Source organism: Stenella coeruleoalba, assembly GCF_951394435.1.
Source record: "Stenella coeruleoalba genome assembly, chromosome: 2".
Classification (NCBI taxonomy): domain Eukaryota; kingdom Metazoa; phylum Chordata; class Mammalia; order Artiodactyla; family Delphinidae; genus Stenella; species Stenella coeruleoalba.
Genome location: NC_137147.1, coordinates 14,746,480 through 14,769,477, shown reverse-complemented (window position 1 = coordinate 14,769,477; position 22,998 = coordinate 14,746,480). Strand labels below are relative to the sequence as shown.

Below are 22,998 nucleotides of genomic sequence, written 5' to 3'. Positions count from 1 at the left end.
GAGCACAGCACCTGAGGGACACCCAGGACAACTGCCTGAATTCCCACAGTTGAGGTGGGGCCGAGGGCAGTGCCAAGTGTACTTTGTGAATCCACACAACGGGTGACAGGCAACATCACAGAGCGCACTTCCTGGTGGACAGCTCCTACAAAGCAATACTCAGTGGCTCCTCTCCCTGCTCCAGCCCTGCCTACCTCACACCGCAGTTCAGAAACGGATCTGGGGGTGTCTACTCCAACAAGTGGGGAGCAGACTTTGCCCCCAACAGGGCTGTGACAAGCACAGACCAAAGAGGAGGGCCCATTCAACATCCAGTGCAGGCTCTGGTCACCACAACAACAATTACACCCCCTATCAAGGGGATAATGGTCAACACACACTGAGGAAAGATGTGGCAGGTATCCATACTAAAAACAGCCCTCGCACTAAAAATATTAGACTCATGGAGCATACACAGGGACAATTCCACATAAAAAGAGCCCTTCAGGACCACAGTAGATAGCTGTTTCTCTTAAATTCATAAAGCCAGAGAAATATGAGTAAAATGAAGAAGCAGAGGAACCACTCCTGATTTAAAGATCAAGAGAATTCCCCTGAAAGAACAAAGAATGAAGCAGACCTCTCCAGTTTACTAGACCCTGAGTTCAAGAAGGAAATAATGAAAATACTGAAGGAATGAAGAAGGGCTATTGATAGAAATGCAGATTACTATAAAAAGCAATTAGAAACTATAAAGAGGAGCCGATTAAAATTAGAAAACTCATTTGCCAAGACAAAAGCTGAGCTAAAGGCAATAAATAGCAAACTGGATAATGCAGAAGAATAAATAAGTGATCTGGAAGACAGAATAATGGAAATCATCCAATCAGATCAGCAGACAGAAAGACAAATGAAAGAAACAATGAAAGCAATATACAAGACCTATGGGATAATATAAAGCATCCCAATCTATGCATAAGAGGGATCCCAAGAAGGAGAAGAAAAAGGGATTGAAAATATATTTGAAGAAATTATGGTTGAAAATTTTAGAAGGAAACATATATCCAGGTACAGAAAGCACAGAGGGTCCCAAACAAGATGAACCCAAACAGACCTATACCAAGACATATTATGACTAACATGGCAAAAGTTTAAGACATAGGGAGGATTCTAAAGGCAGCAAGAGAAAATAAAGAGTAAATGACAAGGGGACACCCATAAGGCTCTCAGCTGATTTCTCCACAGAAACATTGCAGGCCAGAAGGGAGTGGCAAGATGTATTCAAAGTCCTGAAAGGGAAAAACCTGCAAAACAGGATACTCTACCCAGAAATATTATCACTTAGAATAGAAAGAGAGATAAAGAATTTCTCAGACAAGCAAAAACTAAAAGAATACAACAATACTAAACGAATCCTAAAAGAAATATTGAAAGGTCTTCTCTAAATAGAAAAGAAGCAAGAATCTACAGGAAAGAGAAAATCACAATTGGAAAGTAAATCAAATAAGCCAACAGACAGATTTTTAAAAAATCAAAAAACAATTTGTGAAAGCAATAACTACAATGAACATCAAAAGGATAAACACAAAGATGTAAAAGATGACATCAAAATCATATAATGTGGGGAAGGAGAGTAAGAAATGTAGATTTTTTGTAGATTGTTTGTTTGTTTGTCTCAAAGTCTCTTTATTCCTTTGCTCATTCTTTATTATGAAATGCTTGAGACATGTCAAGTGGTTTTTTTTTTTCTTTGTGGCCACACTGCACAGCTTTCAGGATCTTAGTTCCCTGACCACAGATAGAACCCAGGCCCCTGGCAGTGAAAGCACTGAGTCCTAATCACTGGGCCACAAGGGAACTCCCAATTTTTTTTTTTTAGAATGTGTTTGAGTCTATAGAACTACCAGTCTAAAGCAAAAAGATATAGTAATGAGTTATCATACTTGAGAAACAGTGAAAAACAGAGTAACCACAAATCAAAAACATACAACAGATTCACAAAAACCAAAAAGAAGAGAACATAAGCATAATACAAAAGAAAATCATCAAACCACAAAAAGAAAACAAAAAGGAACAAAGAAGAAACACAAAAACAACTGCAAAAGAAGGTTTAAAATGGTAATAAATACATATCTATCAATAATTACCTTAAATGTAATGAACTAAATGCGCCAAACAAAAGACACAGAGTGGGGAGGGGATAAATTAGCAGTTTGGGATTAACATATATACACTACTATATATGAAATAGCCAACAAGGACCTATTGTATAGCACAGGGAACTATACTCAGTATTTTATAATAACCTATAAGGGAAAAGAATCTGAAAAAAATAGATATATGTGTATGTATAACTGAATCACCCTGCTGTATACCTGAAACTAACAAAACATTGTAAATCAATTATATCAATAGTTCAATTAAAAAAAAAGAAAATCATATGTACTCTCAAGTACAGCTGTAAATTAGTAATTATGCTCCTAAGCCTGAAAAATCTCAACCAAAGCCTTAATACAGTGTGAAAAACATAAGAAAAGTCTCCATGATACTAAGAAGAAAAAAAAAAAGGACACAGAATGGCAGATTGCATACAAAAAACAAGAGCCTACAATATGCTGCCTACAAGAGACGTGAAAGTGGTTTCAGGCGAAGAATACAATAAGTCCCCTATATACGAACAAGTTCTGTTCTGACAGCGTGTTCGTAAGACCAACAAAGTTAGCCTCGGTATCCAACTAACACAACTGGCTATATAGTACTGTACTGTAATAGGTTTATAATACTTTTCACACAAATAATACATAAAAACAAACAAACAGAAAAAATAAAGAAGACTTTTTTAATCTTACAGTACAGTACCTTGAAAAGTACAGTAGTACAACAGCTGGCATACAGGGGCTGGCATTGAGTAAACAGGCAAGAAGAGTTACTGACTGGAGGAGAGAGAGGAGTTAGGAAGGAGAGAGTAGAGCTGAAGGATCGTCAGCAATAGGAGATGGAGGGTAAGCTGCAATTTCACTCACATCTGACGCTGATGGAAGGCATGTTCGCATCTTTGAAAGTTCACAACGTGAAGGTTCGTATATAGGGGACTTACTGTACACATAGAGTGAAAGTGAGGGGATGGAAAAAGATATTTCATGCAAACAGAAATGACAAGAAAGTGAGGAGAGCAATATTCACGTCAGACAAAATAGACTTTAAAACAAAGGCCATAAAAAAAGATAAAGAAGGCCACTATATAATGATAAAAGAATCAATACAAGAGGAGGATATTACACTTGTTAACATACATGCACCCAATATAGGAGCACATAAATACGTAAAACAAATACTAACAGACATAAAGGGAGAAACTGACAGGAGTACAATAATAGTAGGAGACCCCACTCACATCAATGGACAGATCTTCCAGACAGAAAATCAATAAGGCAATGGAGATCCTAAATGGCACAATAGACCAATTGGATTTAATTGATATTTTTAGGACATTACATCCAAACAGAATACACATTCTTTTCAAGTGCACATGGAACATTCTCTAAGATTGACCACGTACTAGGACACAAAACAAGCCTCAACAAATCTAAGAGGACAGAAATTACTTCAAGCATCTTTTCTGACCACAACAGCATGAAACTAGAAATCAACCACAGAAAGAGAAACGAGAAAAAATGATTACATGGAGACTAAACAACATGCTACTAAAAAACCAATGGATCAATGATGAAATGAAAGAGGAAATTTAAAAATACCTTGAGACAAATGACAATGAAAACACAATCATACACAATCTATGGGATGCAGCAGAAGCAGTTCTTAGAGGGAAGTTCATAGCATACCGGCCTTCCTCAAAAAACAAGAAAAATCTCAAATAAACAACCTAACCTACCACCTTGTTCTTTAGAAAAAGAACAAACAAAACCTAAAGCCAGCGTAAGGAAGGAAATAATAAAGATCATAGAGGAAATAAATACAATAGAGATTTTAAAAAACAATTGAAAAAAATCAATAAAACCAAGAGCTGCTTCTTTGAAAGGGTAAGCAAAATCGACAAGCCTCTGGCCAGGCTCACCAAGAAGAAAAGAGAGAGGACCCAAATAAACAAAATAAGAAATGAAAGAGGAAAAATAACAACCAATACTGCAGAAATACAAAGAACCGTAAGAGAATACTATGAACAATTATATGCCAACAAATTGGAAAACCTAGAAGAACAACTTTCTGCAAACCGAAGTCCAGGACCAGATGCCTTTACTGAGGACTTTTACCAAACATGCAAAGAACTTATACTGATCCTTCTCAATCCCTTCCAAAAGACTGAAGAGGAGAGAACACTCCCAAAGCCATTCTATGAAGCTATCATTGCCCTAATACCAAAACAAGACACAGACAATACCAAAGAGACTTGCCTGGTGGCGCAGTGGTTAAGAATCCACCTGCCAATGCAGGGGACACAGAATCGATCACTGGTCCAGGAAGATTCCCACATGCCGTGAAGCAACAAGCCCGTGTGCCACAACTACTGAGCCTGTGCTCTAGAGCCCGCAAGCCACAACTACTGAAGCCCACATGCCCTAGAACACACGTGACACAACTACTGAGCCCACGTGCCACAACTACTGAAGCCAGCGTGACCTAAGGCCTGTGTACTGCAACTACTGAGCCTGTGTTTTGCAACTACTACAAGAGAAGCCACTGCAATGAGAAGCCCACACACCACTACAAAGAGTAGGCCCCGCTCACTGCAACTGCAGAAAGCCCGCGTGCAGCAACCAAGACTCAATGCAGCCAAAAAATAAATTAAAAAATAAATTTAAAAAAAGAGACAATACCAAAAAAGAAAACTACAGGCCAATATTTTTGATGAATATAGATACAAAAATTCTCAACAAAATATTAGTAAACTGAATCCAACAACACATTAAAAAGATCATAGGCCTTGATCAAGTGGATTCATCCCAGGGTCACAAGGATGGTTCAACATACACAAATCAATCAACATGATACACCATAACAAGAAAAGAAGGGAAGGGGAGGGGAGGGGAGGGGAGGGGAGGGAAAGAACAGAACTACATGATCACCTCAATAGATGCAGAAAAAGCATTTGATAAAATGCTTTTGGATGCTTCAACATCCATTCATGATAAAAACTCTCACCAAAGTGGGTATAGAGGGAACATATCTCAACGTAATAAAAGTTATTTATGACAAACCCACAGCCAACATAATACTCAAAGGTGAAAAGCTGAAAGCCTTCCTGCTAAAATCTGGAAGAAGACAAGGATGCCCACTCTCACCACTTCTATTCAACACAGTATTGGAAGTCTTAGCCACAGCAATCAGACAAGAAAAAGAAATAAAAGGTATCCAAATTGGAAGAGAAGAGGTAAAACTGTCATATGCAGATGACATGATATATATAGAAAACCCTAAGGACTCTACACAAAACTACTAGAACTGATAAATGAATTCAGCAAGGTAGCAGGATACAAGATTAACATACAGAAATCTGTTGCATTTCTTACATTAACAACGAAATATCAGAAAGGGAAAGTAAAAATGCATTAAAAAAATAAATTTATTTATTTATTTATAGCTCATTGGGTCTTCATCACTGCGCATGGGCTTTCTCTAGTTGCAGCAAGCGGGGGCTACTCTTCTTTGTGGTGCGCGGGCTTCTCACTGTGGTGGCTTCTCTTGTTGCAGAGCATGGGCTCTAGGCGTGCGGGCTCAGTAGTTGTGGCTCACAGGCTCTAGAGCACAGCCTCAGTAGTTGTACGCATGGGCTTAGTAGCTCTGCGGCATGTGGGGTCTTCCTGGACCAGGGCTTGAACCCATGTCCCCTGCATTGGCAGGTGGATTCTTAACCACTGCGCCACCAGGGAAGCTCATAAATTCTCTTTTAAAATTGCATAAAAAAAAAATTACTTGGGAATAAACCTGACCGAGGAGGTGAAAGACTTAATATGCTGAGAACTATAACACACTGATAAAGGAAATTGAAGATGATTTAAAGAATTGAAAGATATACCATGCCCTTGGATTGGAAGAATTAGTATCATTAAAATGGCCATACTACCCAAAGCAATCTACAGATTTAATGTGATCACTATGAAATTACCCATAACATTTTTCACAGAACTAGAACAAATAATCCTAACATTTATGTGTGACCATAAAAGACCTAGAATTGCCAAAGCAATCCTGAGGAAAAAGAACAAAGCAGGAGGCATAACCCTCCCAGACTTCAGACAATGCTACAAAGCTACAGTAATCAAAACAGCACAGTACTGGAACAAAAAACAGACATATGGGTCAATGGAACAGTACAGGGAGTGTAGAAATAAACCCACACACCTACAGTCAATTAATCTTAGACAAGGAGACAAGAATATACAATGGAGAAAAGACAGTTTCTTCAGCAAGTGGTGTTGGGAAAGCTGGGCAGCTGCATGTAAATCAATGAAGTTAGAGCACATCCTCACATTATACACAAAAATAAACTCAAAATAGCTTAAAAACTTAAATATAAGACATGACACTGTAAAACTCTTAGAAGAAACCACAGGCAAAACATTCTCTGACAGGGCTTCCCTAGTGGTGCAGTGGTTGAGAGTCCGCCTACCGATGCAGGGGACGCGGGTTCGTGCCCCGGTCCGGGAGGATCCCACATGCTGCGGAGCGGCTGGGCCCGTGAGCCATGGCCGCTGAGCCTGCGTGTCCGGAGCCTGTGCTCCGAAACGGGAGAGGCCACAACAGTGAGAGGCCTGCATACCGAAAAAAAAAAAAAAACAAAAAAAAAAACATTCTCTGACATAAATTGTACCAATGTTTTCTTAGGTCAGTTTCCCAAGGCAATAGAAATAAAAGCAAAAATAAACAAATGGCACGTATGCAAACTTATAAGCTTTTGCATAGCAAAGGAAACCATAAATAAAATGAAAAGACAACCTATGGACTGCGTGAAAATATTTGCAAATGATTCGACCAACAGGGCTTAACTTCCAAAATATACAAACAGCTCATACAACTGAATAACAAAAAAATGAACAACCCAATCAAAACTTGGGCAGAAGACCTAAACAGACATTTCTCCAAAGAAGACATACAGATGGCCAACAGGCACATGAAAAGATGCTCAAATCACTAATTATCAGAGAAATGCAAATCAAGACTACAATGAGGTATCACCTGATACTGGTCAGAATGGCTATCATCAAAAAGTCTACCAATAATAAATGCTGGAGAGGATGTGGAGAAAAGGGAACCCTTCTACACTACTGGTGGGAATGTAAATTGGTGCAGCCACTATGGAAAACAGTATGGAGGTTCCTCAAGAAACTAAAAATAGAGTTGCCATATGATGCAGCAATCCCACTCCTGGGCATATATCCAGAGAAAACTCTAATTCGGAAAGATACATGCACCCCAGTGTTCACAGTAGCACTATTTACAATAGCCAAGACATGGAAGCAACTTAAATGTCCATCAACAGATGAATGAATAAAGAAGATGTGGTATATATACAAAATGGAATACTACTCAGCCATAAAAAAGAATGAAATAATGCCATTTGCAGCAATATGGATGGATCTATAGATTATCACACTAAGTGAAGTAAGTCAGAAAGAGAAAGACAAATACCATATGATATCACATGTGGAATCTAAAATATAACACAAATGAACTTATTTACGAAACAGAAACAGACTCACAGACATAGAGAACAAACTGATGGCTACCAAAGGAGAAAGGGGGTGGGGGAGGGATAAATTAGGAGTTTGGGATTAGCAGATACAAACTACTATATATAAAACAGATAAAAAACAAGGTCCTACTGTATACCACAGGGAACTATATTCAATATCCTGTGACAAACCATAATGGAAAAGAACGTGAAAATAATACATACATTTATATATAACTGAATCACTTTGCTGTATACCAGAATCTAACACAACATTGTAAATCAACTATATGTCGATAAATAAATAAATAATATTCAAAGATTAGAATATTTTGTATATAACAGGTGAAGTATTGGTCTACTTTCTTTTTAAAAGTAGAAAATTTTACAGAAAGGAAGATTACAAAGGTCTTTGTGGCATAACTGTAGAACTAATTGATCCAGAGAACAAGTTTCTAACTGATCAATTTTGTAATTTATGAAAAATAGAGATATTAGAAGCAAAAATTATCTTATTCAAGAAGAAAAAGACATCTGGAAAGCTGGCTTAGCAATTGAGGCCCACTGAGATCCAATAAACCCAATGATTTTGATAATTTTTACAAATTATACCAGGGTTGTGACGATGTGACTGACCGCGTCTATTATGTAGTAGTCATAGTGATCAATGACTGGTAGATATTTCCTAAAGAGACCTACTATCCTCTCAACATTTTGCTTGTGGAGTTACAGCCTTCGTTTAAGTTTTCTATAGAGTTGAAAGAAAACAGCAAGATAGGGGATTTCAAAAATAGTTGGCAAATTAGATCACTGCCAAAGAAAAGGGCAGAAGGGCTCTACTAACATGGAACAGACTCGGCTTCTCTCTTCTTTCTAGATTATGCCCTGCTGAGGCAGATGTGCTCCCCCTCTCAGTCCAGTTACTTCTCGGCTCCTCTTATTTACCATTCTCTCCTCAAGTTCTTCTTTTCTGCTTTATATGCTACTGAATAAAAACTTTTTGCTCATCAGAAATTTCTGCTACAGGACTAAATCCAACTATTTCAACTACCACAGAATAGCTTCTTCTTAATTCTGAACCATCTGAGCCAACTCAGATAACCCAAGTGAGAGAAAGGTGCCTGGAAGCAAATAATATGGTAAAACTGAGTATCTGCTTTATGTATAAATGCATTTTGAACAATACACAAATATGTTTTAGTTTTTTCCTAAGATATTAAATTAATTTGAACAAGACAATTACTTAAAATTGTTTCTTTTTAAAATATAGAAACATACCTACTTGGCCAGTTGCCACTATGTTGATAAATTTGGGGTGCTGATTTACAGTGAGGCACAGAATATCATCATTATGTTCCTGATAAAAACTCTGAGTCCCTAGAAAAAAAAGAATTTGAGAATTAAATCTGAAAACTTTAAGGTGAAATAGTCAAATGCACTTACACAGAGTAATAAACTGCTGTGTTTAACTTACTTGCTTATTTAACACACATACATGTATATATTTTTTGTGGCCGTGCCGTGCGGCTTGCAGGATCTTAGCTCCCCGACCAGGGATCGAACCTGTGCCCCCTGCAGTGGAAGCGCCAAGTCTTAACCACTGGACTGCCAGGGAAGTCCCAACACATGTTTTTTGAGCACAACATATACACTTCATCCTAAGGATGGAAACATGACCAAGAAATCCTTAAAGTAACGAACCCTGAAATGCATAAAACCACGTAATACGAGGTTGAAGACATCAAGTGGCACAAGAGAGTTAAAGATCAAAATGCTATGGAAATTTGTAGCAGATTCTTCTTCTTACGAGCAGATGGCACTTCTGGACTGACACGACAGATTCTGTAAATGTGAATGTGAGTGGGGAAGGGCCTTCCAGGGAGAGGGATACTTGAAGCAAAGGTACAAAGGCAGGAAAGTACTGGGTATGCATATAGATGGCTCATTTGGCTGAAGTGTAGGGTAACAAAAAAGGAAAGAAAGAAATAGGTTGCGCAGGCAAATTGGAACTAGAATTACAGAGCATTTTGAAAACAAGCCTATTATTAAATTTCATACTTATTCTGTAGTCAGTGGGGAGGTACTGAAGAATCCTGATCAAAGAAGTAATGTGATTACTCTAGCAGTAGTGACAGTGAAGAGACCTTAGCAGACTATGATTGTGCAGGAGGCAGTAAAGGTAGGCTTGTGCAAGTAAAACGGAGGGGTGGGAAATGAGGTCAGGACGGTAGACTGGGTCCAGATGATAGAGTACCATCAATACTAGGTCCTCCGAAAAGCAAAACAAAACCAAAGAAAACATTTTTAAAATGTCATTTAACATATCTAACATTACTTTAAAGGAACTTCTCGAAGTGAAATGGGCTTCATATTTCCCAGGGCTGAGAGTTCAGTTAAAGGAACAAACAAGTAATTATATGTGCTGTTGGCTAAATTAGTAGATCAGCTAATAGGTCAAGACTTCTTAGACTGTAAACAGAGCAGTGTATCTCCATAATGGTGAGGGGCCAAATAACCAGGACTGGAGCAGGTGCTTAGTCTTCCCTCTGCCATCTCTCGCTACATCCCATCATTAGAAAGATGATTAATTAAAAATCAGGAAATTAAAAATAAAGAAAATTACAAGTGTAAATATGAAAGTGTATTTATACTTTCATCCCTATGTAATTTGTCTTTTGTTATCGTCCCTATTCTCTTTGAAGGATAAGTGAAGCCTCAAAGAGGATTTTCTTTCTAAGAGGTATTTTTTTTAAATGACCCAAATTATTAAATGGAAAATTGCCATTGATTTGTGTAATACTGATAAATCTTTTTCTTAGGGCAACTAAAACAGAAATATCATATTAATTATTAATACTGACCAGGGGTTGGGGGATTATGACTCACATAATCCACTCTACCTAATTAGAATGAAGCTACCAGAGGAAAAAGCCAGAAATGTTTGGACTAGATAATCTATATTTTTACTTCTAACTTTCAGACTTTTATGACGTTTACAACTATATGTAATAAAACAGAATTCAAAATTAATACTATTACTAGTAGAATTATCACATCATTGGTCATCAAATGATGCTCAGAGAACTTTCTTTGCTTTTCAACAATCCAATCAGTTAAAGAGAAATCAGGAAATATTTTCTCATTTTCTTGAATCTAACAAGGTATCATCAGTCAAGTCACCGGCAAGCAGCTTTCTTAGTTAACCTCCTCGGCTTTCCGAGGGCTCAGTGTGAACATTGCCACTCCACCCCGCTCCCTAGCAATCACTCATCCAACGTGCTGCTTTCAGTCACTAACCGTCAAAGACAACCATCCAAACCATCCACTTATGCGTTTACGTTATGGGGAAATAGAATAAAGTCACAAACGGTTTCGCTATAAAATGTGCTTTCAACATACAGTAATCCTTTACTTCTCATCGAGATCTTTGAGCACTTTGCGTTATGAAATCCTTTTTTGCCATGTTAAATGTCTTCAAAACTGTAAATTTGTTACTTAAAATATTACTAGAAAGTTCTACAGTATGAAATATTTATATTCTAGATTCACATATTTTAATTATTTATATTTTTAACAAAGAGTTTTAAGATGCTAAATTAAAAATTCTAAATTTTAAAAAGTGGGGAATGGAGAATCAGGGTTTCCTACCTGTAGCAATGTTGTGCACAATTCCCACGGATGCAGTGTGATAAATTATATCATCACCATCATTTAAATAATGAACATTATTCCTACAGTCTCTGCCTCGATAGCCAAAAACAAGCTCCAACACAAGGTCCTATAACAATGATAAAACCATTATACAATTCCTCATGTCTAAATGTTCACCATTATTTTGTTATATAGAGTACTGGTGTCTTCAGTCAAAATGGAGGATGCATTTTTGATGTTTTACAAATTTCAAACACAAAATTAACCTAGATATACCTCTCTATGTAACCCGTTTTGGGCAGCTGAAACACACATTCCATACTTTTCTACATAAAGTCATAAAAATGAAAGGAGAACCACAAGGTCATCTGATTCCAAGAATTTTAGTTCTTGAGATTTCATGTGTTAAACATTGAGATACTTCTTGTGTCCAAAAGAAGAATATTTCGATTTGTGTTAAACTGTTAGTCAAAATATTTGATCTGCGTACGTAACTCAGGATAACTTATATCCAAGTGATGTACTTTCAAGGATCCAGACAGTATATCAGCTTTGTGCACTAAGCAGGCTGTCTCTGATAACTCATGCTAAAGTTCTAGCAGATAATTCTGCTACTCCAAGTGTCCATTTTATTTTCACTGACCCTGTGAGGCTGAGTGGGGTAGGAAGTACAACAATCACCCTCCCACAGCTTTATGCCTTGTTGTAGACCTCACTTAGCACAGTTTGCTTGTTGCTGCTGATACTGAGATTATGAAATGCCTTCCTTTTTTGCTCAATTATTGTGCAAAGGTTTCTTTGCTTTGAAGCAGAACCTTCATTAAACCCTACAGTGAATACATCACATGGAGTAAAAGTTCCTGATTTGGTGTAAGCATTAAACCTTTAACTTATAAATTCAAACTGCTAAGTATAAGACACTGCCAAAGTGCCTATGCTTCCATAAACCACAGATCATTTCATACATTTACATTTAGAAGTTCTCTGAGATACAGTTCAATTTAGGGTATTATTCATAGAAAACTAAAAGAAAGACTAATAAAAAAAGGAACAGGATATCCATCCAAGACTCAGATTTGACAGTTAAGCAATCAATTTTTACAACCAAACAAAAAAGAATATTCATCAGTACATTTATTTTCATAAAGAATAAAGAAAAGATTTAGATGTTTTCCAAAAAGGAAACAAACTAAACCCTGTATACATTTTAAGGTACCAATTAACACCGGGGAGTGGGATTTTCCTCACCTCTATGGGTCTCTTTTTCTTGCCGACATTGTTGGTCTGGAGTTTCACTGGCTGTGGCGGGGCCCTGCTCACAGGAGGCCTGAAACAGGTAAGTGGGAAAGAGGAAAGGAACCCATCACTGGGTGCCTTCACTGGGCTTCTCTCACCTGCCCTCCAGAGGCAGATGTCTCTGACACACCTTCACAAAAATGAACCCAATCTGTGTTTCTCACTAGACTCCACCCTCCTTATCTTGATATCTTCTAAAGCAGAAAGGTGGAAAGAAAATATTAGAACTTCTATTCATTTTTCTTTTAACTTCTTTGGTGTATGCTTCATAAATGTAACTAATATAATAGCACAAGAACATATAGATGATAAAAATATACAAATGTTAGTTTTACACACTCAAAAACTTCTACATGGTGTACATTATCAACAAAGCCTAGATTACTGCTCTAAAGTAAGCTACCTCAGTATCTTTCACATGGCAGGTACTCAATACATTCTTCTTGAATTTTGAAAATATTTGTATAAACTTTCCATACTGTTGGCAACATAAGTCATGTGTGAGTTCAAATCTGTACTCTTTACCTGCTCCTCTGTGCCCTTTATCTTCTCTTCTTCTGAAGTCCCTAGTATGGTTATGGCATCACCTTCAGTTAGTCAAGCAAGACATTTTACAGTTACAAAGCACTGTAAACCATACAACACTCTGTAAAAGGTTATTACTATTGTCTCCAACTCCTTCTCTTCCCTTATTCTCACTATTAACTACATATTTTTCAACTTTACCTACACAGTAGCTCTCAAATCTATCCCTCTCCTTCTCTGTTTCCATCACTAGTTCAGGATCTATTTATAATGAATGTGTCATTAGGTGTATAGAGTTCCCATTTTCTATTATTTAAATGTGGAGACTCTTCCCTAAAAAAAAACCCTTTGTTTAATTTTTTAAAAATCCACACACATCATTTAGTTTAGTTTTAACTCAGAGAGCCGTTATTCAAATGTTTAGTAACCTAAATACTGAATCTAAATCAATCATATATCAACTTCCTCTTTCAAATTTTAATATTAATTTTGTAACAACTAAATCAGAAAATGATGTAAATTAACTTTCCAGTGGAAAACATTCCAACGTTTCTGAATAAATCCATAAAATTAAAGGCATAACAATATATTTGCATTTTCAAAATGATTTTCAAATTATACATCTATAAAAAGTAAATGAAGTGTTATATCTTGAACATGTAATATAAGAGAAATGTGTATTTTCATATATAATGTGAAGCAGTACGTAGAAGTATAGAAGCATGACTGGTGACATAAAAGTTAAATGCACTTGCAACACTCTATAAAGAACTTTTCAAATTATCACAAAATTTTTTGGTTTCAAACCTTTTTCATATACTTTTTTGAATATCTGTAAGTAATAAATATAACTCACTTTATAATATTTAAAAATATTTCTGCTAAAATCATTTTGAAGAATGACAGAAGCTTTGGCTTTACTTCCAAGTCAATTTTGTTGAACTTTATTCAACATTATTGTCTGAGAACTTTAATAAATGTATAATTTTTATCTATAAATCCTGTAAAATGGTTAAGCATATTTTAATTTTTATAAAGATAATTTATATAAGATATATTATTGCTTGAAATTCTACAACTTGGAAAATTATACAAGTTGAATGAATAAAGTTTTAGTAAAGCAGTTACTTATATAGTACAAATCCAATAATTAAGATGTAGTCATTTCACGCATACTGATTTCAAAGGAGAAAAACATGGAAAACTGTGAATAGAAGTAAAGAACACCAAGTAACATAGCTTATTAATGGTAAATATGAAAGATAACAAAGATACAAAATTGGGTCGCATAGAGCATAGCAAAGAGAGAGGATTACCTGGAACCTCTTTCCAGCAGCAGATAAAAAAGGGAAAAGATTACAACACAGATTTGCATTTAAAATAGTAGTACAATATTTCCTGTAATAAAATATGTTTACAAGTTTAATGCAGATAAACTATATTGTATATAGTAAAGGGCTATTGTTTTTATTTATTGCTATATATAAGAAAAGGCCTAGGCTTAGGGCTACTGCATTCATGGCAGGGAAATTAGAAGAAAGAAGATGAAAAAGAAAAGAATTCAATATGTTCTATGTTGTAAACATTAAAGCTTGCCATTCTTATTTTTCCACAGTGCAATCTGAATTTCAAACAAAATATTTAAGCTTACTTAATGTTTATTAACTTAAATGGCTGGTAGCACTGGCCCTGCTATTAAGGACTGCCTAAGGAACCTAACTAAGCTCCCCCTCCCCTGACCCAAAAGGGATTCCCAGTCAGCCAGTCTAACCAAGTAGGCAGAGTGAGTCTCGGGACCATGCTGGATTTGGGACTTTTCTAGCAAAGGAAGTAACTTAAAAGAAAAAAAATTCCCCTTAACAACATAATGACTGAACAGAACTGGAAGGGATCACAGAAGTTAATCTTATCCATCCTCCCAGTGAAAACAGGAATCGTCTTTACATGTCTAGAACATCCCTTCATAGCACTGATGACAAGTGGTCATTTACTAAACTCTGCATGAACACTGCTCGTCACAAGGAGGTCACTCCTACAGAAGTCATTCATACCTAAGACAGCAATTATATCTCCACTTTGTTTTCTTTTTTTGAAACTAGTGATTCCCAAAGCGATGAATTATTCTTTGTGTAAAGTGGCCTCCCAACATTCCTTTACCCTCTGTTTCCTTCTAGATCACTGTAAACTGCCAATGTCCCTTTAAAATGCAGAGATCAGTCCTGAATAAGCTACTCCAGATCTGACGTTAGGTCTGAATGTTTTATTTCTTTTAAAATAGTATAAGATTATGAGGGCTTTTTTAGAAGTCACATCACAGTCTGGACTCATATCTTTGCACACATCACCTCCTGCTTAAAACAGATAATGAAGTCCTGATATCTGCCAAATTAATTAAGGAGTGCCTTATATTTGATGTGTTGTACAATCTGATCTCAAATCGACTTTTTCATCCTATCTGCCAGCATTTTCCTACTGGTACCTTTTTTACTTCTAAAACAGACTAGGCTTTTCCATATTGTCCTGTTTCAGAAACTGTCTGAAGACATTTTTATCTCACTAAAGGTAGCTACAAAAGCACCCTAAAGAGTCCCTTCTTGCACGTATCATTTTATTAAACATACAAATATCATTACTGCCCATATGTGAATGTTTTGAAATTAATGAATACATTAAACAAGCATTAAATGAAGCTAACAGGTTTGTTATCAACTGAAAGAATTTTCACTGATAAATATGTGTGACTAACTGTTTTTATGAGTCTTTGAAATTTAAGGAAAAACTAAACTATTAGAGTATAGGAGTTTGTGAAAAGTCATTTGTAAAAACACTGATTATAATGAAGACCCTCATAACAACACCCACATATTGTATCTATAAATGCAACTCTTCTGTAGGATTTGTCCTATTTCACTTTCTGGTTCTTTCTCAACAAACGTAGTTCAATGTTTTATAGGGGAAAAAAACAAAACAAAACCGTAAAATACCACAAAGACCAAAATAGAAGAATAAATTTTTGAGTAAAGTATTTTCTTGAACAAAATACTTACCTTACTACTCCCTGCCTTCAAAAGGAGCAAGAGGAAAAAAGTAAGGAGATATACATGAAAACTGATGATGAATAAAATGTAGCAGTTTACTAAACAGATTAAAGATAATATGTCAACAGAATTCTAATGAAATACAAAAAGGCCTAAATTTTATGTCACATTGTTTTGAATATTTTTATTCAAAAATACTGGAAATTTGATTGACAAGTAACTACTTAAAATACATAAGATTAGCTATAAAAATATTTATAGAAAAAGAAAAACATAAAATTATTAATGTCATTTAGGAAAAAGACTCCATGAAAGTGTCAACTAAATAAAGTTGTCAAACTGTCATCAGAAATATTTTCCTTTTAAGTGGATATTTGACAAGCATCTGTTTTGTTTAAAAAGTGCTTTGTTTTGTATATGACAATATACTTTATTTAAAACATGAAAACAATTATGTATACAGACCATTTTATCTCCTCACAAAAATTCAAAGCTGATGAAAAGAAATATCTCTTCATTTTTATCTCCTTTGATTCCTGCATTTTATGAAAATGAAGGCTCCTAACTATGAATCACAATAATGACTTCTTCTGCGTTGGCATTTTCAGAAGAATTTAGTAGAGGTGAATTGTAAAATAATTTGAGGACAAAATGCAAAATAAAAAATAATTTTGAGAAAGCTATAAAAAATGCAAGCTAACAGCAAAGATTACAATTATGACAGTGTCAACCATTCTTTGTGAGCAGTAAAATGTTTCCATCTATCAGAACTCAGGTCTCTTCAGCAATGAAGGAGGAAATTTAAGTGTTTTACCATGAGAGATGGCCTACAGATTAAAATTAGGTCACATTGTCTGACATACCAAATTTATCTGATAAGTGATAATATTTTCTTCAAAAAATCAATATAATAAATGAAAAAGATTAATGGGAATGTCTAGAGTTCCTTCTTCCCTATATTACATTTTTCATTACCTGTGAGGTATAATTTCTTTTAGGTAATATTAAGTACTATACTGCAAATATTCTAATTATGAACATCTATATTTGCATACTAATATGTACTCTTCTGATTAATAAATATATAGGTAGTGTTCATTACTTTGTGGATATTTAATTTCAGTACCAAAAAGAAAAACTGTTAGAGAGTTCCCTGGTGGTCCAGTGGTTAGGACTTGCCACTTTCACTGCCGTGGCCCTGGGTTCAATCCCAAGCCATGCGGCGCGGCCTGAAATGAAATGAAATCCAATTCAATAAAAAGGAAGTGTGTCAGTATTAACCAGGTATCTCCTTAGGTTACCTTGTATTTTATTCCAAGGAAGGGGCGAGTGAAGACTTACTACTTAAATTCTTATATACATTATTTCATTTCATGAAGTACTCCATAAATTGGGGATTATAATGCTTATTTTTCCTTTGTGGAAACTGAGGCTCAGAGAGAATGGTTTCTCAAGGTCACACAACTGGCAAATGATAAAAATGAATATTTTAACCCATTTATCTGATTCCAAAAACCATGTCATTTGCACTATATGACGTAGCCTTCTACCAAGTCATTTCAACCTTGCTCAGCTTTTAAAAAACATACCTCTAGTTTAATAACTTGCCTCTTTATAAGTGATGAATAAACAGATAATCACTGTCTACCCTCTTTCTGTAAGGTGACCCCCCATTGCTATTATCTGAGGTATACCACCATCAGCAAATGGGGCACCTGGAAGAGGAGCTGTGGAGGCATCATGACCTCAACCTTCTACCTAGAATTTCAGTTCAACAGCATCTCTAGTTCTCCCCCCTTTTCCATCAATAACATGTATCTCACCCTTCCAACTTCATTCTTTTCCCTGGATATTAAATCCATAGGTGCAAACTCAAATTCCTCTGCCAATGCTTTCTTTTAATATTATTTCTATCTAGCTGGGCTCCAATGGTCTTTAGCACTATCCTCACTAACTATACATTCACTTGAATTTTCCACAAATTCTGTTCACTGTGAATGAATTCCCTTTCATTTTTAGCTTTTCCCTCAAATACTAACTTTTTATAATAACATTTTCCTCACCACAGCTTTCTACAGAAGAGGTCACTGCTGTTCCTACCTCCCACTGCTTCTTTGTTCTTCAATGTAGTTTCTGAATAATTTTTCCTTTATCATTTCTTTTTTTTTTTTTTTTTTTTTGCGGTACGCGGGCCTCTCACTGTTGTGGCCTCTCCCGTTGCGGAGCACAGGCTCCGGACGCGCAGGCTCAGCGGCCATGGCTCACGGGCCCAGCCGCTCCGCGGCACGTGGGATCTTCCCGGACCGGGGCACGAACCCGTGTCCCCTGCATCGGCAGGCGGACTCTCAACCACTGCGCCACCAGGGAAGCCCTCCTTTATCATTTCTTAAAACCTCTTCATTTCTGAAATCCATGCCATTCACTGATCCATATGCCTCTTTATTGCTTTCTATCTTCTCTAATGATTTTAAAAGCATCAGGCTCACAGTTTCTCTCTTTCCTCATAAAACTGCAGTGCACATAGCCTTACTTTTGATTTGCTGATTCTAGACAAAGACCAATAATTCCCATTAGAGACAAGCTATACTTCAACTTGCCTTTTTGGAAAAATTTTAAAATAATGACTTTCTATTCTTGATCAAAAAGGCACATGGATAAAAAGGCCTTTTAAAAATTTAATCATCTCTCTGCTCATGTGCTTCCTAAAACATAATAGGTATTGGATTCATCTTGAAACCCTATCACATATATTTATAAAAGTTAGCAAATAAGATTCCTTTAATCATATAGACTTTATATGTAGCATCATTCCCTAAGCTACTTGCAAAAGACAGTGTCATTACCAAAAAGTATTTAAGGACAAACATGCTTTCTAAGAGGTGCTGGGAACTGTAAAATGCAAGAGTACCACTGTTACTGAGTTTTTGCAAAAATTCATTCAGTTAAACAATCAATTCAAGTTTTAATACCAATATCTTTTTCTTCATCTAGTTTTAAACTTGATTGTTACCTCTCATCAACTGAGGGCTCTTTTTGTTGCAAATGAGGCTTGATTCCAAACACTGGGCGAATATTTGTTGATAAGGCTCTGATGGTGTAACTGATTTCATTCTCCCTTGTGACATCACTGTCATAGCCTAACATCAAAATATAAGAATTATTCTCTATGTTATAACTGAGGAGCTCACGTATGATCTTAAAAATTGGATACAAGGATGTTCAACAATATGAAATAAGTTTAATACACTGTGTTATAATCAAATTATGCAATAACATCAGCCAGTAAAAATGATGTAGAAGAATATTTAATGATAAAATTCTCAAAGTATTGCTAAGTGATAATAGCAAGCTACAAAAAATAAACTCAATATGATATCATTTTTGTTAAAAAAATATAATGTACATAAATACACATACCCCTATGGGTATACCCCAAATGTTAAACAGAGATTACCTCCAAGTGGTCAAATTATGGATGCTGTGTTTATTTTTTATTGAAAACACACTTTCTAATTTTTCTGTAATGAGCTGGTATTACTGGTATATTAGGAAAAAACCAAAATTAAAGTATGAGGCTCAATGCTATAAATTTATTTTAACAGTACTAATTTAAAGTATGATTATCATTCATTGGTAAATGAAGAATATCTAAGTTATTAGTATATGACAGCCTGTTGTTTTTGATTCACAAAACAAATTCTGTTGTTAAATAGACCGAAAGGACTAAAACCACAATTATTCAAGTATTATTATTACTTATTTAACTTCCACAGTTTAAATCAGTTGTGCTAAATTTTTTCTATGTTTTCGTTAAACTAAAATATTTTAAAATGACATACCCCCATCTTCTTCAGAATCTATATCAGATTCTTCACTATCACAAGGCCTTTTTTCTCGATATCCCTCCATTTCATTTGTCCAAACCATTAAAGACATATCTGTACCTCCTAAGGTAACCAACATGCTGTCATCAAAAGTCCAGCGCACATTTGTGACATGTGTACTATGGGCCACATACCTCTTAAACTTTCCAAATTTTCCCTAAAGGTAAAAAAAAAAAATTCAAAAAATCTTTCTGAGAAATTTTATTACTTGAAAACATTGTTATAATTTTGAATTTATTTCTTAATCTGTGATTGGAAATTAATCATTACAAGGCACCTTGTAAAAAAAAAAAAAAGAAAATACTGAAACTCACTAAAATAAAAAATAACAATTCCCAAACCTGATGAGGACAGGATAAAACGAGTAGTTTTGCACATTGCTAGTACTATGGGCATAACTTTTTTGGAAATCAACTTGGCATTCTATATTGAAAAGCATGAAAATGCTGACCTTTGTCTCACCAATCCCTCTTTAAGAGATTTATGCTAAGACATTTTCTGTGCAAAAAATAGTTGCTACAGTATTTACTTATAGCAGTGAAACATTTTAAATACCTTAAATATTCAATAGAGCAATAGCTAATTACAGTGGATATCTTTGGAATAGTACATATCTGTTAGAACAATGGCTAAGCAGACATATTGTTGGAAATAGACACAATAACTGGGAAAATCAGTATATAAATGCCTATGTACATAGAGCACGGCCATATTAACAAAAAGTAATTAGCAAACATTTTGGTATATACCCAAGTAAATATCTTTCATCGTAGTTCATTACTGTTTTTGTTTATAAGCAGATGTTACACATAGGAATGTATTTTTCTTGTAAATATGAAGAAAAATCCAAGTTATAGATACTGGCAACTTTTAAATCTAAACACTAGCATTACCAAATTTCATAAGTAAATTTCAGATCAACATATCATAAGCAGGTTTTAGATGGACATCTTTTCAAGGGTGTTAAAATAAGAAATGTCTTAAATATACAAAACACAGTAATAGCTAAATCAGTGAATTCTTTGGAAATGAAGACTCTTAATAAAAATTAGCTGAAATAGAAGGTGAATCTGTCATCAAAACACTGTAAGAAGGTAGCTTCCCTAAGATTTTGTGGTTCTTGCTACAGTAAGGTGAAGAAGGAATCTGCAGACCAATATCCTAGAACGTATTTTTAAGGTTCCTATACCATCTAGAATATTGAGAATGATGTTTTTGACTAATAAATGTTCTATTGGAACACATTCTTATACAGAAGGTACTACTACTTAAGTGTATCTAAAACAAGGATTTGTGAAATATTTTCTTGGGTGCCTGAGTTCTCTACAGGAATTTTTAAACTTGTGTTTTCATTTCGATGCTGATCTAAAAATATTCATATGAGCAGTTAATTAAGACCACCATGCACTGAATATCACGATTTCAGTGCCATATTTCAAATTTATATTTATGTTCATGTTGGTACTAGATTACAACATATATTTGAATTTGTGACAATTACGAAATAAATGCATCTATACTTGATATATGAATTTTATTTTTGTGCTAAGTGAAAGCCTAATGTTTCCCAGTGGTTTGAATAAAGGAAAGCAATAAAAGAATTTAGTCATCACACAGCACACAGCAGCATGGGCATGCACATTCCAAAGAATCTCTACAGTTTGGTTTTAGGAAAATAACATCACTCATTCACATTAAACCAAAGTTATTTTGACTTTATAGGTAGTGTCATTTATAGTATTTTGTATTTAATTTGTTAGAACATTTTAAATGTTAAAGTTGTAAATATCAAAAGTTTATATTTCCTGTTAATGGTATATATTTAATCAAAAGAATACTAAAATTCTTTAATATTAGGGCTAAAAGAATGTTTCTTCTAAAAGGGCTATGGATACTCCTCAATACTGAGAAACTGTACAATATAATATATAACTTAAGGTATAGGATCATAAATTATAATACTACTTCATAAATTATAATACTACTATTATCTATAGATAATACTTTTTATCTATAGATAAAAGCTATAAATATAATGTCAAGAATAGGAAACGTAATTCTGAACCTTTCATATTACAACATTACATATTCCATGTGTAATATTCATATTACAAAAAGAAATGCTATGAAAGGTCATTACTTTAACCATTTTTATAATTATGATCATTAGGAGAATTAAAGAAAAACACATACTTTAGCAGGATATCTAAATAACTTCACAAATCCCAAATCATCCCCAGTAGCTAGGACTGTTTTGTCACTGGTGAGGCAAGAGGCAGTTACATCTGTGACTTCTCCAATTACTGGCCAAATTCCCTCACAACATAAACCAAGCACACTTGTCCATGATGCCCAACCAATTTTTTCTACCTAAAAAAGAAAAAAAAATGCTCTAAGGTTATAACATCTAACCCTAAAAAATTAACAACAAAAAATCTGAATATTTTTCTTTGTAATTAATATATGTCACAAATAAATTAAAAATTTTAATAAAAACAGTTAAACAAATTAGTAGCTGTCTTGGTTTTGTAGCTTCCCAAGTCCACTAGTTCCTACAGAAAAATTTTAACATAACATTATTCAAGATGTATTTATTATATATCCACTGTGTATTCTAGATGCGGAACGTACAGTGATAATATATGACTTTTTCTGCTTTTAGAATAATCAAGAAATTTATTCTTACACTTCATGTCTAAACTTCTACTAATAGTTTATAAGCATATTTTCCAATTAATCATTACTGGAAATTAAGAATTTTACTTACAGTCCCACTCCTTATTAAGCTACTTTCACATTATATTTGTTTAGCTTCTCTTCCTTGGCCATGTCAAAAAATTTTGCTAATATATCAGCCACAAAACCAAACCCATTTTTTTCTTTTTTTTCCCCCTCAAACGAGAATTTGCCAATAAGCATCTTAGGCACATGGGTT

General features: G+C 34.9%; 1 protein-coding gene across 8 annotated transcripts in view; it reads right to left on the bottom strand.

Annotated features, from left to right (window-relative positions):
• Positions 1-22,998, bottom strand: part of EML5 (EMAP like 5) — a 160,993-nt gene that overhangs the window by 22,751 nt on the left and 115,244 nt on the right. For 7 of the 8 annotated variants that reach the window (XR_013827303.1, XM_079914629.1, XM_079914627.1 and 4 more), the window contains 6 exons: positions 22,257-22,433; positions 20,019-20,220; positions 19,190-19,316; positions 12,569-12,647; positions 11,318-11,447; positions 8,948-9,046 (listed from right to left, as the gene is read on the bottom strand). Coding sequence is in view for 6 of the 8 variants with exons in the window: in XM_079914629.1 (XP_079770755.1) it covers positions 8,948-9,046; positions 11,318-11,447; positions 12,569-12,647; positions 19,190-19,316; positions 20,019-20,220; positions 22,257-22,433 (814 nt within the window). In the remaining 2 variants the exon portion in view is untranslated. Of the gene's footprint in view, positions 1-8,947; positions 9,047-11,317; positions 11,448-12,568; positions 12,648-19,189; positions 19,317-20,018; positions 20,221-22,256; positions 22,434-22,998 lie in introns of those variants that run through there. The other variant, XR_013827304.1, reaches the window with a different exon arrangement.